The sequence below is a fragment of the Leuciscus leuciscus genome (assembly GCF_965113295.1).
Source record: "Leuciscus leuciscus genome assembly, chromosome: 25".
Classification (NCBI taxonomy): Eukaryota; Metazoa; Chordata; class Actinopteri; order Cypriniformes; family Leuciscidae; genus Leuciscus; species Leuciscus leuciscus.
In genome coordinates, this window is record NC_138724.1 from 26,737,912 (window position 1) to 26,753,772 (window position 15,861).

General features: G+C 37.8%; 1 protein-coding gene and 1 long non-coding RNA gene across 3 annotated transcripts in view; one reads left to right on the top strand and one right to left on the bottom strand.

Moving 5' to 3' along the window:
• On the top strand, positions 1–4,827 carry LOC309490134. Its single transcript, XR_014202595.1, has 2 exons — positions 1–1,784; positions 1,833–4,827. It is a non-coding gene; the product is annotated as an uncharacterized lncRNA (long non-coding RNA).
• LOC309490086 (protein phosphatase 1 regulatory subunit 12A) overlaps positions 4,507–15,861 on the bottom strand; it is a 27,143-nt gene continuing 15,788 nt past the window's right edge. The window contains exons 11-24 of one of the 2 annotated variants that reach the window (XM_082159086.1): positions 15,234–15,328; positions 14,968–15,153; positions 14,799–14,894; positions 12,179–12,269; positions 11,128–11,244; positions 10,440–10,533; positions 10,249–10,334; positions 10,110–10,166; positions 9,708–9,730; positions 9,557–9,620; positions 9,362–9,466; positions 7,005–7,055; positions 6,838–6,888; positions 4,507–5,425 (exon numbers count right to left, since the gene is read on the bottom strand). In XM_082159086.1, coding sequence (XP_082015212.1) covers positions 5,339–5,425; positions 6,838–6,888; positions 7,005–7,055; positions 9,362–9,466; positions 9,557–9,620; positions 9,708–9,730; positions 10,110–10,166; positions 10,249–10,334; positions 10,440–10,533; positions 11,128–11,244; positions 12,179–12,269; positions 14,799–14,894; positions 14,968–15,153; positions 15,234–15,328 — 1,203 coding nt within the window. In that variant the 3' untranslated portion in view covers positions 4,507–5,338. Of the gene's footprint in view, positions 5,426–5,462; positions 5,562–6,837; positions 6,889–7,004; positions 7,056–9,361; positions 9,467–9,556; positions 9,621–9,707; positions 9,731–10,109; positions 10,167–10,248; positions 10,335–10,439; positions 10,534–11,127; positions 11,245–12,178; positions 12,270–14,798; positions 14,895–14,967; positions 15,154–15,233; positions 15,329–15,861 lie in introns of those variants that run through there. The other variant, XM_082159087.1, reaches the window with a different exon arrangement.

Here is a 15,861-nt window from a genome sequence, read left to right on the forward strand (position 1 = left end):
TGGACAAAAGTCTATTCCTGCTCCCAGGAGGATATATCTATATCTATATCTATATCTATATATATATATGTGATTAGCTTATTAATTAATATGTAAACAAGGATGTATTTTCCTGTCATCATTTAACTTACTTTCCCACAACAACAACAACAACACGATTAACGGTTATAAATCGTTTATTTATAAAACGGCAACCACTATATTAAATCTCCAACACATTTTTGTATTTCAGAAGGATCTCCAAATTGTTACTCAAATCACTCATCGACTCTCATGCTGCTCTAAAGATCAAAATGTACTTTTAAACATTATGGGCTGCTAGTTTTACTAACAAAAACACGTTGCTACGGGTGGTTGCTAAGGAAGGATGATACACAGATAAACTGCCCGTTTGTAGTCTTTCATTCACCACGAGTTTGTAGTCTTTCATTAAGTTTAACCAACTATGACGACTTCCGCTTCTGAGAAAAAATGTGAAAAGGATAAATTTATGTTGCAGAACAAAACGTTAAAGTTACTTGAAATGTTGACATGACGATTTGAACTCATGACACTATTCAGGCTCTAGATGGCGCCAAACCCTGTTCCGTTTCCATTTGGCAGCTTGCCGGAGTTTGGGGTTCCAGACCCTGGGAAAAGAGCAGCTTTACCCTTATAAGGCCGCAATCCATCCGCTCCAGACTTTTCCTCCCCGCCCTCCCTTCCTCTTTCTCTCCCTCTCTCTCCCTCAGGCCGCAGGGATATTTACAGCAAGACTGGCTCTGCGTACCTTATTAGGAGCTGTCCTTGTTGTCAGTGTATATGTAGATGAGACAAACAGATGAGAGGATGGCATTCATTCTCAAGGGTCATTCAGTGTTTTGCCAAAGGTAACGAGAGGCAAATGTCTGATCCGTGCAGCACGTGTCTGAATCTCCCTGGAGTTCATTTTAACGTTTTCTCACCCTCATGGTTTCTCCGTTATCCTCTCATTGTTCTCCGACTTTCTAAACAAGGTGAAGAAGTAGAGGCCGAATTCATAATTTTGCCTTTCGCTCTCACACTGTCCAGTGTTACAGTAACTTCCTGTCCTTCTCTCTGTGGGAATGTTAGGTCTATTATTCCAGCTGTTCTTCTTCTCTCTCTCTCTCTCGCTCTCTGATGATGATGAGGGACATCTGGTAGACAGGCACACAGGCATTAGGGAGAACTGGTGAATGATGAGAAGGACAGAAAGACTGACAACTTAAAGGCAGGGTGGGTGATTTGTTCCAGAAACATTTTTTGTTATGCTGGTTGAAAGTCTCTTCACATCCTGATCGCAATCACTAAGTGGTCTAGATATACATTTATATGTATATATCGTCTATGGAAGGCGTAGGACCAAAAAATGTTCGTCCAATCATTGCATTCGGTCCTACCTGCCTGTCTATGTATGTATTTTCATACCTCCACACAGCTGTTCACGCAGACTTCACACGACATCAGCGTGTTTCATGCTATCAGAGTTAGACAGACGTCAGTCAACGAACACCGCAAACAAACAGCGGTGCCTTTTACAGTTCCTCCTGAACCAAAACAATGAGCTTATGCTGCGTTCACGCCATAACTACTGTCATTTATCAAGAGATGGAAACCTGTGACGTTATTCTCGGAGCGGTTCGTGACTCGAATTTATACGTTTCTATGGCAACACTATCAACGGCGAAATGAATCTGCAGCAGTCCGGTGATACAGGCCAGAGCTCTTTAAGTTATGTTCATTATTATGTAAGGGTTAATGCCCGACGAGGTGTCCATTGTCAGGTATCAATGGACGACGGCGAGGCGTGAACCGTCGGACGCGCAGCGGAGTTGCCTCCGCCGAAGTCCATTAATACCTGACAATGGACACCTCGTCGGGCATTAACCTGCTTATACCATGGTCACTTGCCAAATAACACATTTTTAAAACATTAGTTTATATTTTAATTAGTTTAACAATCGAAATCTAAAGTTTTTACAAACAATAACTTGGTTTCCCTGGTTACGCCTGACGGTTTATTTAGCAACCGGAGATATTTATAGTCCGCTCAGCTCGTAGAACCCTTCAGTTTACTGCCTGTTGCTATGGTTACTCACAGCTGACGTAGCCAGCACATTTATTTATTAATTTCGAACGGTAAACAGTCAGTTTCACCAGAACTCCTTTACTAGGTGTCCTCTATCACTTTTTAATGGACACCCTGCAGCCAATCAGAATCGAGTATTCACCCAGACCATGGTATAATGTAATTTTATGTGCTTTGAGACATGAGGTAGTTTAACGCCGTTGTGGTGAACAAACGAGTCCTATTGAAGAGATGAGTCCGAGCTTAGGACCCCATTAGTATGCCAGTAGTATGCCTGATCTAAATCTGTTCTCCCGATAACTTGTAGCTAACGTGAGCTGTTTTACTGTTATTATGTGGTAGCTTTATGTAGAATGCTAAATCCCGCTGCTATATGCAAGGTAAGATTAAATTAAATTGTATATTATATATGTAAATTGTATATATTCTATAGCTAATATTTAAAATCTCAAGTTGCGTCAATAGCACAGGAGAAAGACCACGAAATTCAAAAATACTACTGTTATTGTGTCACGAAATGTAGTTTTAAGAGTTTTTCAGTGGAGAATGTAGTTGTTTGAAGCTCAAATATGTTGTTCGTTTATGCAGATAGCGCCTATTTAAAATTAATTTCACAATCTATAGCTTCGGTTAAATACTAGTATATGAAACGTATAAGTTAAAATACATTAATGACTCGTTATAACATAGTACAAACGTCTTCTATAATAAAGTGATTTTTGTATGATTTGTAACCAGGCACTAAAGCGATTATCCATAAAACGTGCTTTGAACCAATCGGATTGCTTGGGTCCTAAGCTCGGACTCATCTCTTCAGTAGGACTCATTTGTTCACCACACCGTCTCTCGTCACGCTTTTGTAAGCGTTCATGTGTTTTGAAGGAGGCGTGGGTTTCTGAAGGGAGGGTGGGATCTTATGCTTTTAAAGCTAACTCGCTATCGCTAGCTGCTCCGAAAATGACAAACCCTACCTTTAATAACTACTGCTAAAAATTTAATTTTGAATGATGGGATGAATTGATTCTTCTAATCAAACTTTCGAATGTGGACATTTGACACACAAAAATGTTGAATTAGACCTTCGAATAAAACTTTTGAATGTCCACATATGATCCTGAACTGGAAATTCGACTGAACCATATGCAGGGCTGGTCAAATAATGCAATAAATATATTATTGAATGTTCAAATAATACCCCAAAAATTTTGAATTGAAAGTTTGAATGAAACCTTCTTACACAGATATGGTCAAAAATGCTAAAATCCAATGTTCAAATGTGAGAATGATCTAAATAGAATGTTTAGTTTAAACTTTTGAACATGTTTTATGGCCTAAAAAGCTGAATGGAAAAGCGCTTATTATGAATCATTTGAATCAAAGTTCGAACACAGATATGATGCCCAAAATTGAGGAACTGAAACTTAAAATCAAACGTATGCAAGTATGATGGTTGGTCAATAACTCTGAATGAAATGTTCAGATATGCAGATTATGCTAAATATGACAAACATTACGTTCTATCACCCGTGATACTCAATACTCAAATGTCTTCAGATCAAACTTGATTGCATTTATGATTACCAAAAATCCTCAAACCTTCAAATCTGAACATACCCAAAAATACTGAACTGAAAGTCTGAAATAAATCTGAAATAATGCAGAATTACATTTATTCATATATGCACATTTGCGGTCCAGAAATGCTAAACAGAATGTTCAATTCAGATGTTTAAAGTAGTGCTGTCAAAATCTACCATAAAAGTTTGAAATATATATGCGTGTGTGTGTATATATAAATATATACATATACACACACACATTATATATTTACAAACTTTTATGGTAGATGTGATTAATTGTTATTAACTGATTTGACAGCACTACTTCAACATATTTAATGACCAAAAAAATGCTGAATTGAAAGTTCGAATCAAAAGTGCACAATCACACACACACATATGGTCAAAAATGCTATATTGAATGTACAAATGTGTGTATGAGGTCCATAAATACTACCTAAAATGTTCAATTAAAATGTGCGCACATTTTATAGACAAAAATCTAAAGTTCAAATCAATCAAACACACTTACGATGAATAAACAAAACCAAAAAATGCCGAACTGAACATTTGAATCAAACACCCGATGCCTAAAAAATTTAAAAGTAATGCCAAACTTTCCAAATCAAGCATTTAAACTTGTCTAAAAATAACCAAATCGATGAATCAATCATTGTGATTCACTTATGATGAAATCAAACATGATCAATAATTCTGAACGTAACATTAGAATCGAATGTTTGCAAACACCTGATGCCCAAAAATGCTCTTCAAGAAGATTTTGAAACCGTTGTTTCGAAGCACCAATTGCAATCGCACAGAACAATGAACCACAGCTTCAATAAACAGGCACTAAGCTACAAACACAGATATTTTATTAAGTGCCAACAGTCATTTAATATATTAGAAAAACAACACGTGGAGAAAATAGAGCTGATACCAAGTTACAGTTTATAGCGTTATGAGTTCAAATGCGTAATATTTGTACATTTACACAATAAACAAAAGCCATCGCCCTCGACGACAGGAGCAAGGATGGATCAAACGAGGGTAAAAAAAATACGAAAATGGACATTTCCGCATTGCTCGCCGTACGTGTCGCTTTTAAAAAAGATGCATAGCATAACTAGCTGCGAAACAGCCTGGCGTGCTTTCGGCAAGCATGAAAATCTGCACCAATGTCAACGAATGATTGTCGCGCTGGTTTTGAGTGACATATTCAGACCACCTTTAGTGGAGTTTAGGGTAGAACCTCTCAATCGTGTGTGTGTGTTTGTGCAAAGATGCAAAAATACTGCAGACTTCAGCTGCCTGAGACTCGTGGAATGTGTGTGGAGTGTGTGCGCTCACGCTTATGGGAATGTGCATGGTGCACGAGTGCGAGTGTGTGTGTGTGAGAGAGAGAGAAAGAGAGAAATCTGAAGCTCGGTTGCATCTCCTCCTCGCTTGTTGGCCTCCTGAGAACATGGTTGAAGTTGAAACACGGCACACACACACACACACACACAGTCCTGCAGGAAGGTAAATGATCCCGTCATGAAACAGTGACATTCCTCTCTGTCGTTCCTCTCCTCCTCTTTTCCCTTCTTTGGCTCTCGGGAAGGACGTCGGTGTGTGTGTGTGTGTGTGGAGGGGGGGGTTGTGAGTTTCTCTGTCTCTCTCTCGGTCTTCTGCTCGTCCTTCTCTCGCTCTATTTGGAGAGTTTGCTGATGACTCTGATGAGCGCGCCGTTCTCATCCTTCAGCCTCTGGTTGTCCGCCCTCAGATCTCCTAAAACCTGCAGACGCACGGCAGATCTTTACCTCTTTCAGACCACTTTCTCATTTAAAGGAGCAGCTCACACACACACTGAAATGTCAATTCTGATCATTTACTCACACTCATGTCGATCCAAACCCATATGACTTTTTTTCCTCCGGGGAACAAGAAAAAGGAGATGTTTTGAATAATGTTCAAGCTGCCGTTTTCCAAATAATGCAAGTATACTGTGACCAGGGGCTGGCAAACTCAAAGGTAGTCCATACAATTCATAAATATTATATTATATATATTTTTTAATATTAGTATATTATTTTTGTTCAACATTTTAATTTGATTGGACAATGACCAGGGACTGTCAATTTATATATTTTTAATAGTTAATAATTAATTAAAATAACCAATAATAATGAATAACAATAAACACAATTGCTTTTTTTAAAAGTATATAAATAATGAAATGTATATTTGAACACAGTAATATGCATATTTTTAAAATAAACATTTATATTTATAATATTGTAATATAATGAGACAATTATATGTCAATTAAAAAGTATACATTTATTTTTAATAATATGTTACACATATATGAATAATCATTTACATTTATATTAAATTTATATTTATAATGTAGTAATACTACTACTACTACATTATATATTTGTATATTACTTTTGTTTGGCCACTGACCACAGACTATTAATGATACATTATTAATAGTTAAGAAGATGAATATTAATATACTTTTGTTTGGCCACTGATCACAGACTCAATTATGTCAGTTATATTAATAATGTTAATATATTCATTTGGTTTCATTGGCCACTAAGCAAGGACAATATAAAAAATAAAAATTAACGATAATAACAATTAATAAAATCAATATAACATTTTTTTTTTTTTACATTTTCTTTTGTTTGCCCACTTTGTCAGTTTCAAACTCAGCTTTTATTATTTTTATATAATATTATATACAATTTTAAATCTCAGCTTTTGTAATTATATTATATTATGATATTATGACCACTCTGTCCGTTGATCTTATATTATGCTGCAAACTCAAAGCCAGAACATCCAGTATTTGATGTATTATGCAGTTATATAAAGCAGGACCAATCAGATTTAACTGTGAGAAATAGAAACCAGGCAACCATCACAGCTAGTTAGGACAGAAACTCACATTAACAGTGCAGAAGTATGATTTATTACTTGTGACTTTGTGTCATACCAAGTGAGTGTGTAAGGCAAACGCCTCGTTAAACTGGTTTTACTTGAGTTGGCTGTATTGCTCTCAGCGATACAGTATTAAAAGTTGCATTCACAACGTTTCAGTGGATAGAAACGCTCCAGGCGCCTCTAAGCCAATCAGCAACCGAGCTGACTGGAAGAGCCAATCAGAACAAGCCTTCCGTGATCATGTGCGCTCACCTTTAACTCCTCTTCCAACTCAGCGGCTCGCCTCTCTAACATCTTTTTCTCCTGAGACACAGAGAAAACAAGCATGTGGAATGACATCATAAGATTGAAAACTTCCATTCAGGGAAAATTCCACATGTTTTTCATTACTTCAGTGAGTTGATGTTCTGTAAACTCACCTTCTTTTCCATTTCCAACAGAGCCGTGCAGTCTGTGAATCTCTCCTGCCTCTGTAACACACACAAACACAGTTAAGAGTCAAATATAGTGAAGAAAATATAGAAGAAATACTAGAAGAAAATATGCCAATATCAGTCTGTCTACAGTCCTCGAGTACAACCATTCAAATATGAAAATATGTAGCCTTCAGGAACATTACAGTAGCCTTCAGGAACATTACAGTAGCCTTCAGGAACATTACAGTAGCCTTCAGGAACATACAGTAGCCTTCAGGAACATTACAGTAGTCTTCAGGAACATTACAGTAGCCTTCAGGAACATACAGTAGCCTTCAGGAACATTACAGTAGCCTTCAGGAACAGCCATTACAGTAGCCTTCAGGAACATTACAGTAGTCTTCAGGAACATTACAGTAGTCTTCAGGAACATTACAGTAGCCTTCAGGAACATTACAGTAGTCTTCAGGAACAGCCATTACAGTAGTCTTCAGGAACATTACAGTAGTCTTCAGGAACATTACAGTAGTCTTCAGGAACATTACAGTAGCCTTCAGGAACATTACAGTAGCCTTCAGGAACAGCCATTACAGTAGCCTTCAGGAACAGCCATTACAGTAGCCTTCAGGAACAGCCATTACAGTAGCCTTCAGGAACAGCCATTACAGTAGCCTTCAGGAACATTACAGTAGCCTTCAGGAACATTACAGTAGCCTTCAGGAACAGCCATTACAGTAGCCTTCAGGAACAGCCATTACAGTAGCCTTCAGGAACAGCCATTACAGTAGCCTTCAGGAACATTACAGTAGCCTTCAGGAACATTACAGTAGCCTTCAGGAACAGCCATTACAGTAGCCTTCAGGAACATTACAGTAGCCTTCAGGAACATTACAGTAGCCTTCAGGAACATTACAGTAGCCTTCAGGAACATTACAGTAGCCTTCAGGAACAGCCATTACAGTAGCCTTCAGGAACATTACAGTAGCCTTCAGGAACATTACAGTAGCCTTCAGGAACAGCCATTACAGTAGCCTTCAGGAACATTACAGTAGCCTTCAGGAACATTACAGTAGTCTTCAGGAACAGCCATTACAGTAGCCTTCAGGAACATTACAGTAGTCTTCAGGAACAGCCATTACAGTAGCCTTCAGGAACATTACAGTAGTCTTCAGGAACATTACAGTAGCCTTCAGGAACATTACAGTAGCCTTCAGGAACATTACAGTAGCCTTCAGGAACAGCCATTACAGTAGCCTTCAGGAACATTACAGTAGCCTTCAGGAACATTACAGTAGTCTTCAGGAACATTACAGTAGTCTTCAGGAACATTACAGTAGCCTTCAGGAACAGCCATTACAGTAGTCTTCAGGAACATTACAGTAGTCTTCAGGAACATTACAGTAGCCTTCAGGAACATTACAGTAGTCTTCAGGAACATTACAGTAGCCTTCAGGAACATTACAGTAGTCTTCAGGAACATTACAGTAGTCTTCAGGAACATTACAGTAGCCTTCAGGAACAGCCATTACAGTAGTCTTCAGGAACATTACAGTAGTCTTCAGGAACATTACAGTAGCCTTCACGAATTCAGCTTTATTCAGAATTCAGAATTCATCCTTTACGACATGTATATTTGCAAGTAACACACAACCAACAAAAGTTTAAATGATAGAATTATTCAGAAAAAAAAAATCTGACTTTAATCTAAAATAAAATGTATATAAAACAAACTTGGTTAACTAAAAATATACATTTATATGAATCAAAATAATATATATTAAATAAAACTTGTATGTATATAATTATACAAAATGTGAAAAAACGTATATACACATTTAAGTAGTTTAAATGGTATTATTTTTAAATATAATATTAAATATAGTATAATTGTTATATATATATATATATAATAATTATTATGTATGCATGTATGCATGTATATATATATATATATATATATATATATATATAATTACATTAAATGGTACTAAGGGCATAATTGAAAGTTTTAACAATTTATAGTTTTATTTTTTTTATCAGTTTTATTTTACATTTGATTATCTTTGTACTTTTCCAAATTTTTCAATATTTTACTTTAATATTTGATTTTGTTAGGTACCTTTAAAAATTCCCTTTCATGAATTCTTCTATTGAGTAATGAGTAAGTGATTTAAAAAAAAATAGACAAATGGATATCAGGTTATGCTTTTTATACTTACAACATTTTTTTTTTTTTTACTACAGTTATTTGACAAAAAGTGAATTTCTGCCACTGCTGTCATGATGATAATTTAGCTGATCAATGTTCGTGTGTGTGTGTGTGTGTGTGTGTGTGTGTGTGTGTGTGTGTGTGCGCGCACCTGTGTGGCCTTTTCCAGCTCCACGCGGGTCAGTGAAATGGTTCTCTGTGTGTCTGATAACTGTGACTGCAGACGGCGGTTCTCTCTGGACATCTCCTCAAACAACTGAAACACACCAATACAGACATATAACACACACACACACACACACACCTCCTGCTAACACAACCAGTTTAACCACAAACCCCTCCATACCTTCTTAAAGTCCCGGGACTCCGATCCTCTCGTGACGATACAGTCATTCAAGCCTGAATCAAACCTGAGAGGAAGACAAGACAGACAGACAGAATGAGGACGCATGCTGACATCATCAAACAAAGTGAAAGGTCAAAGGTCAGACTCATACCTGCTGCTCACGTGTCTGTCTGTCTGCATGAGGGAGAGCAAAAAAAACCATAAAATCCATACAATTAAAAAAAAAAGACACTTAATTCATTAATATACAAGAACACATTAATATTATATTTTTAAATAGTATTTTATAATTATATTTTCGAATATATGAAGACTACTAATCAGTCTAAAGTATATACATATAATAAAATGCATTTATAGATTTTAAATCAGTAATATCAAATATATTTTCCCCTCATGAAGTGCTATTACTTTTAATCAATTAAAAACATGCATTCATTATATTAAAATATATTGTATACATATTATATATTAAAAAACATGCATTAAATATTATATCTTTTTTTTCCCCATCACTGTCAATCAATTAAAAGTGCATGCTGATTGGTCAGACCTGTGGGTCCCGCCCACCACTACTCTCCTCCTCTCCACTGGGATCATAGTCATCGCCCTGAAGATACAGAAGTAAACATTTAAATCCAGAATCTATTTCTTGATCTCCAGTTTTGATCACATGTCCTCATCTTCATCACCTCTCCAGTTTTTCCTCTCCTCCTCGCTCTGGCTCTCCTGCGCTCCCTCGCTCGCTCCTCACTGTCTGCGGCTGCGCTGTCTGCATCTGACACACACACAATGTAGAAGAAGTGTTACAGAGAGAGATACCCAAACATATCAGTGTTGTGTAATGACATCCAGTGATGCGGGGTTAAAGGTGAAAGGTCACCTTGTCGGTCAGGACGTGGAGCACCAGGGGGGTGTGTGAGTCCCAGTAAATCCGACTTCTGCAGGTTAGCGATACGAGAGCGCCAGCTCACCTCCTGCACACACACACACACACACACACACACACGTTGTGTTTTCATATGGGGACTTTCCATAGACATAATGTTTTTTATACTGTACAAACTGTATATTCTCTCCCCTTACACTAACTCTACAAGGTCACACACACACTTACAAAATCTGCTTTGATTAAAATATACATTTAGGTAAGATCACCAAATTCAAATATTCTTAATAACTACTAAACAATTTGTGCAGAAAAAAAAAAAATACATTTTTTTTACAATATATATATATATATAAATATAAATTAAAAGTTATTATTAATATATGAATAAATACTACATATTAACATAAATACATTTACTTACACACACACACTCATTATATATACATAAATTACTTATAAACCACTGCTAATTATTGTTTCCAAACAGGTTTCTCAAACATTCCCCCCCTCAGCTACTGTACACACATCAATTAAGTTATTGTCCAGTTTGAGAAAGTAATATAACATCCAAAAATGTGACACAATTGACCTTTAACCTTTAATATGTCTGCCTGGTTTCTCAGCGAGTTCTCCGAGTGCAGAACAAACAGATATTTGGATCAAACTCAACCTTTCTCACCCCTTCCTCTGCCTTCTTTTGCTTCCCTTCTTTCTCCTCCTCTTCTTTCTTCTCCTTTCCCTTGTTTTCCGTCTTCATTGTCTTCTCCGCTTCCTGCAGGTCTGTGAGAGTAACTCCCTGAAGAGCAAACACAACAGTCACACGGAGATGTCAGGACTCCAGCTGCGAGTAAATGAAACTGCTCTACACAAATGTTTTCCCTGAGTCAAGGTCAAAGTTCAGGGTTAAAGGTCACATAGCCTTAGACACACACCGCCCACTGACTGTTTAATACATATTCCACATGACATTTCCCAGGCTGCTACTATGAGCACTTCTGAGGAAGCATCGATAGGTAGAGCTATCATTATGATTTCAGATTTATCTGTTGCTAAATATTATGTAAAAACGAACTGAACTGTGGTTGGTTGCTTTACATGTCAAATACATCAATCAAAGGCAACATTTCTAATTTTCTTTAACATTTTTCATCTAATATTTATATTTTATGTCATGTTATTTTAATTAAAGGTGCATTGTGTAATATTTAGGAGGATCTGTTGACAGAAATGCAATATCATATCCATAACTATGTTCTCAGTGGTGTATAAAGACCTTACATAATGAAGCGTTATGTTTTTATTACCTTAGAATGAGCCATTTCTATTTACACACACTGCGGGTCCCCTTACATTGACATGTTTCTACAGTGGCCCTGAACGGACAAACGCGTTTCGTCACTATGTTGTTCTTCGTGCAAAGAAGCGAGCTAAAGTCAGCCAATAAAACACTGACACAATGATGAACAGGTAACAATAATATACCGTTTTAATAATTAAGTAAATATAATTGCATAATTTATCTTTGTAAAGAAACCTCATTGTTTAACTGGCTACTCTCTGCTGTCTCAGACGACGACATCACTTCCTGTCGGCAACCGTAACTTCTGATGGTTGCAATTCGCAACCTGACCACTAGATGCCGCTAAAAATCACACACTACACCTTTAACGAAAACCATTTAAAATATTTGTGAACAAAAACAGCACTGGACTGAAGGTCATAAGGCTGACCTGTGTGGAGCGTCTGGACTGACGGGCATGTCTGGATCGGGCTTTTCTTTGAGCTTCCGCTTCCTCGTCACGCACTGGAGTCAGATAGGACCTACACACACATACAAACTCAAGCTTCAGCAAATGAAAACAATGAAAATGTAGCTAAAACTATCTTGTAGCTGGCCCAAACTGATCTAATGCTGCCTCCACGTGCTATCGGAAAAATATCCAACTTCCCACTTCCGAGTTGTGATTACAAGCTCGTCGCATTCAAGCACTTTGTTGTCGGGAAAGAACAGGAATCATGGACAACACCAGCTTTATTCTTGCCCATTTATTTGGAAAATCTTATTAAAGCCAAATTGATATTTCGCATTCCATTTATTGACAACCATATAGTGTTGCACGGTGTACCGATACTTCAAAAGTATCGCGATACTCGGAAATTAAAAAACGTCACGATACCTAAATTTTTCAGTATTGATACTTAAAAAAAACCCCCAAAAACGCCTCCCTATGGACGTCTGTGTTTTTTTCCTGACGCACGCAGCAAAGAACCTGCCGCTGTCAGTGTCATGTGACAAAACACTACAGCGAGATGGCTGCATGTGCGAGCACAAGTGGTCCACGACTCGTAGAAAAAGATGACGCGAGGAGTGACATATGGAAGTACGTTGCCTACCTTGCTCTGTTGCACGGTGCACCGATACTTCAAAAGTAAATTGGAAATTAAAAACGTCACGATTCCTTAATTTATTAGTATCGATACTTCTAAGAATGACTGCGTTCAAGATTTGTAAGGCCGGCGACACACTGTCTGCGTGTCGTGTCCGTTTTTATTTCGGCTCCCATGTTAACTGCCTGTGTGACACACGCGTCTGGGCGCAGCTCGAGACGCGCGGAAAACGCGTGTATGCTACAAATAGAACCGACGCCTATTTTTCACGCGACACGCAAGCCTGTTGGAAGCGTTTCCAGGCAAAATAGAATAGGAAAAGATGTTTCTATGTCATTTTGACACGAATACATATTAATAAATGACATTTTGATGTTTGAAAGTTTTGACAGAAATACAATAAATGTAATTAAAAAAAATATTATCGATTTTCAAATATTGCACCTCTCAATACAGAACAAATTATTCTGTAGCCTATTTTGCCGTCAACACTGCCGACGTTGTCTTTGCTGCTATTGCTATATATTTATGTTTAACATGAAGTATAGGCCTTCCACAACTCTCTCCCCACATGTCAAATATATCACCAATGAGGCTTATCATATGTTACCAATATTAAACATTGTTTAATATAATCGCTGTTCATATTTTTATTCAAAGTTCAGAATCAAGATAAAGCTCTTATGTTTCTTATGATAAATGAGATAATGCTGCTAAATTTAAAAAAAATTTACCTTGAATGTCATTGCTCTAATTTATTTTTTATATTTTGATATTTCATATTTTGTTCAAATGTTTAATATATCTGCTGTTCATATGTTCATATTAGTGTGTTATATGATTAGAATGTTGTCCCGGTTTTAAAATAAAGCACAGCAATGATATTTGAGAGTGTTTCTCCCTTTTCAGGAAAAGTATTGAAAAAGTATCGAAATCGCAATACTTGACTTGGTATCGGTATCGAAACAATAATTTTGGTATCGTGACAACACTACAACCATATAAACATTCACCGCTTGCTGACAGTTCTGGAATTTCAATCAAATACAGGCTATTTTCAGTGTGTATAAAAAAAAAACATACAATAAGCTTTGAATGATTATTCATATATGTAGATCTGCACTACTTTAATGACGAGACAAGGCAGCTGTGGGAAAAACTAGTAAAGAATAGCAGCCACAGCAGCAATCGTTCTCCCGTCCGCCATGTTTAATGTTTATGGCGCGTCCAACTCGGGAACTTGGGTATTAGAATTATCCCGGAGCTTCCCAGTGGTAAATACAACTTGAGAGGGTGACAAGCGCAACTGATGTTCTTCCCCAAAAGTCTTTAGGATGTACTGGAGGAGACTTTACAGAGCGCTGGACTCTTGCGTTTGTCAATACAAGATCTTGACCAAAAATGTATGAACCTCTTGATGGAAATAAATGTTGTGATGTCATTTCAATCAAGAGGTGCATCAATATTTGGTCAAGATCTTGTATTGACAAACGCAAGAGTCCAGCGCTCTGTAAAGTCTCCTCCAGCACATCCCAAAGACTTTCAGTGAATTTAACATCTGGACTCAGAGGAGACGATTCATGTGTGACAATGATTCTTCATGATCCTCACAACCATTCTTTCACAATCTGAGCCTGAGGAATCTGGACATTGTCATCCTGGAATATGGCCATGTGTCTTCAGACATGGTTGTTTAAGAGATGAAAAGCTACACACTCCATCAATTAGAGTTAGAGGATCTATTGCCAAACATATAACATGCTAGAAACATAATAATCACTGCAAAAATGATCCAGTCATAGAGTTAAGCATTTGCCTGTTTAAATCCTTTTTTTGGGGCCAGCCAGTGTACCGTTCAGTGTTTTAAGAAATGAAATGGGTCAAGGCAAGTAAGATGTGTTTTTTCCAGCAGGATAAAAGGTTTATTATCACTCTGTGGTGTATAAATCATCACACACTCACTTGCGTCTCTGTTTGGTCTCTGGCTCGCCTGATGTGGTTGTCGTGGGCACAGAATTGGAGACGGGCTCCTTCTTCTCAGCCTCTTCCTGAGCCGACCTATGAGAGAGACGCCAGATCAGACCAATGCAAAAGACGCGCTCACATCACGCACGATCAGAGACACACGAACCTCTGAGCCAGAAGACTATTGAGGCGACTGAGTCCAGAGGTTCCCGTGGTTACAGAGGTCACTGAAGGGTCATCAAGTTTCCTTCCATAAGATGAGCTACGAGGTAACGAGGGGTTTTGACCCGACACTTCTCCGGTGGATTGGCTGTTCAATCGGCGTGTGTACGAAGAGCTCCGGCTCAACAAGCTACACACACACACAGGATGATGGATGAGCTCGGAAAAGCGTAAACACAGGAGATGTTGTGTGTGTGTTGTGTGGCTCACCTGCTGGAGTTGTCGGGGTTGGTGCTGGTGCTGGTGTCGCTGATGCTGAACAAGCGCCTGGACGGGGTGGGCTGCACACGGGCCAACCTGGGCTCCTGAACATAGGAAATAACATCATTTTGAGACGACAAAACATATATTAAAGGTCCCATATCGCCAAAACTGAAATTGCCTGGCTTTTTTCATTATAGCAGAGGTCTAGTGGCTATGAAATGATGGGTCACTCAGAAAGCAACAGGCCAATCAGAAGAGAGGCTCATGAATATTAAGCAGACAGGCCAAAATCGACCTGTTCTTGGCAGAGCTCCTGAGATAGGAGCTGTAAAAATATATTGAGATACTGCAAATATATATTCTTAAGGACATCAAAACCTAAAAATAAAACTTCAAAAAGGTGTACAATATGGGACCTTTAAATATTTACAAAATACATTTAAATTAATTTATACACTGCATGGCCTAAACAAAGTAGCTGGATTTAAACAGGCAAATGCTTAAGAGTGTGTGATTGGATCATTATTGCAGTGATTATTATGTTTCTAGCATGTTATATGTTTGGCAACAGTTCTTCTAAAGGCCAATTTATACTTCTGCGTCGAGGGTACGCCGTAGTGTACGTCGTAGGGTA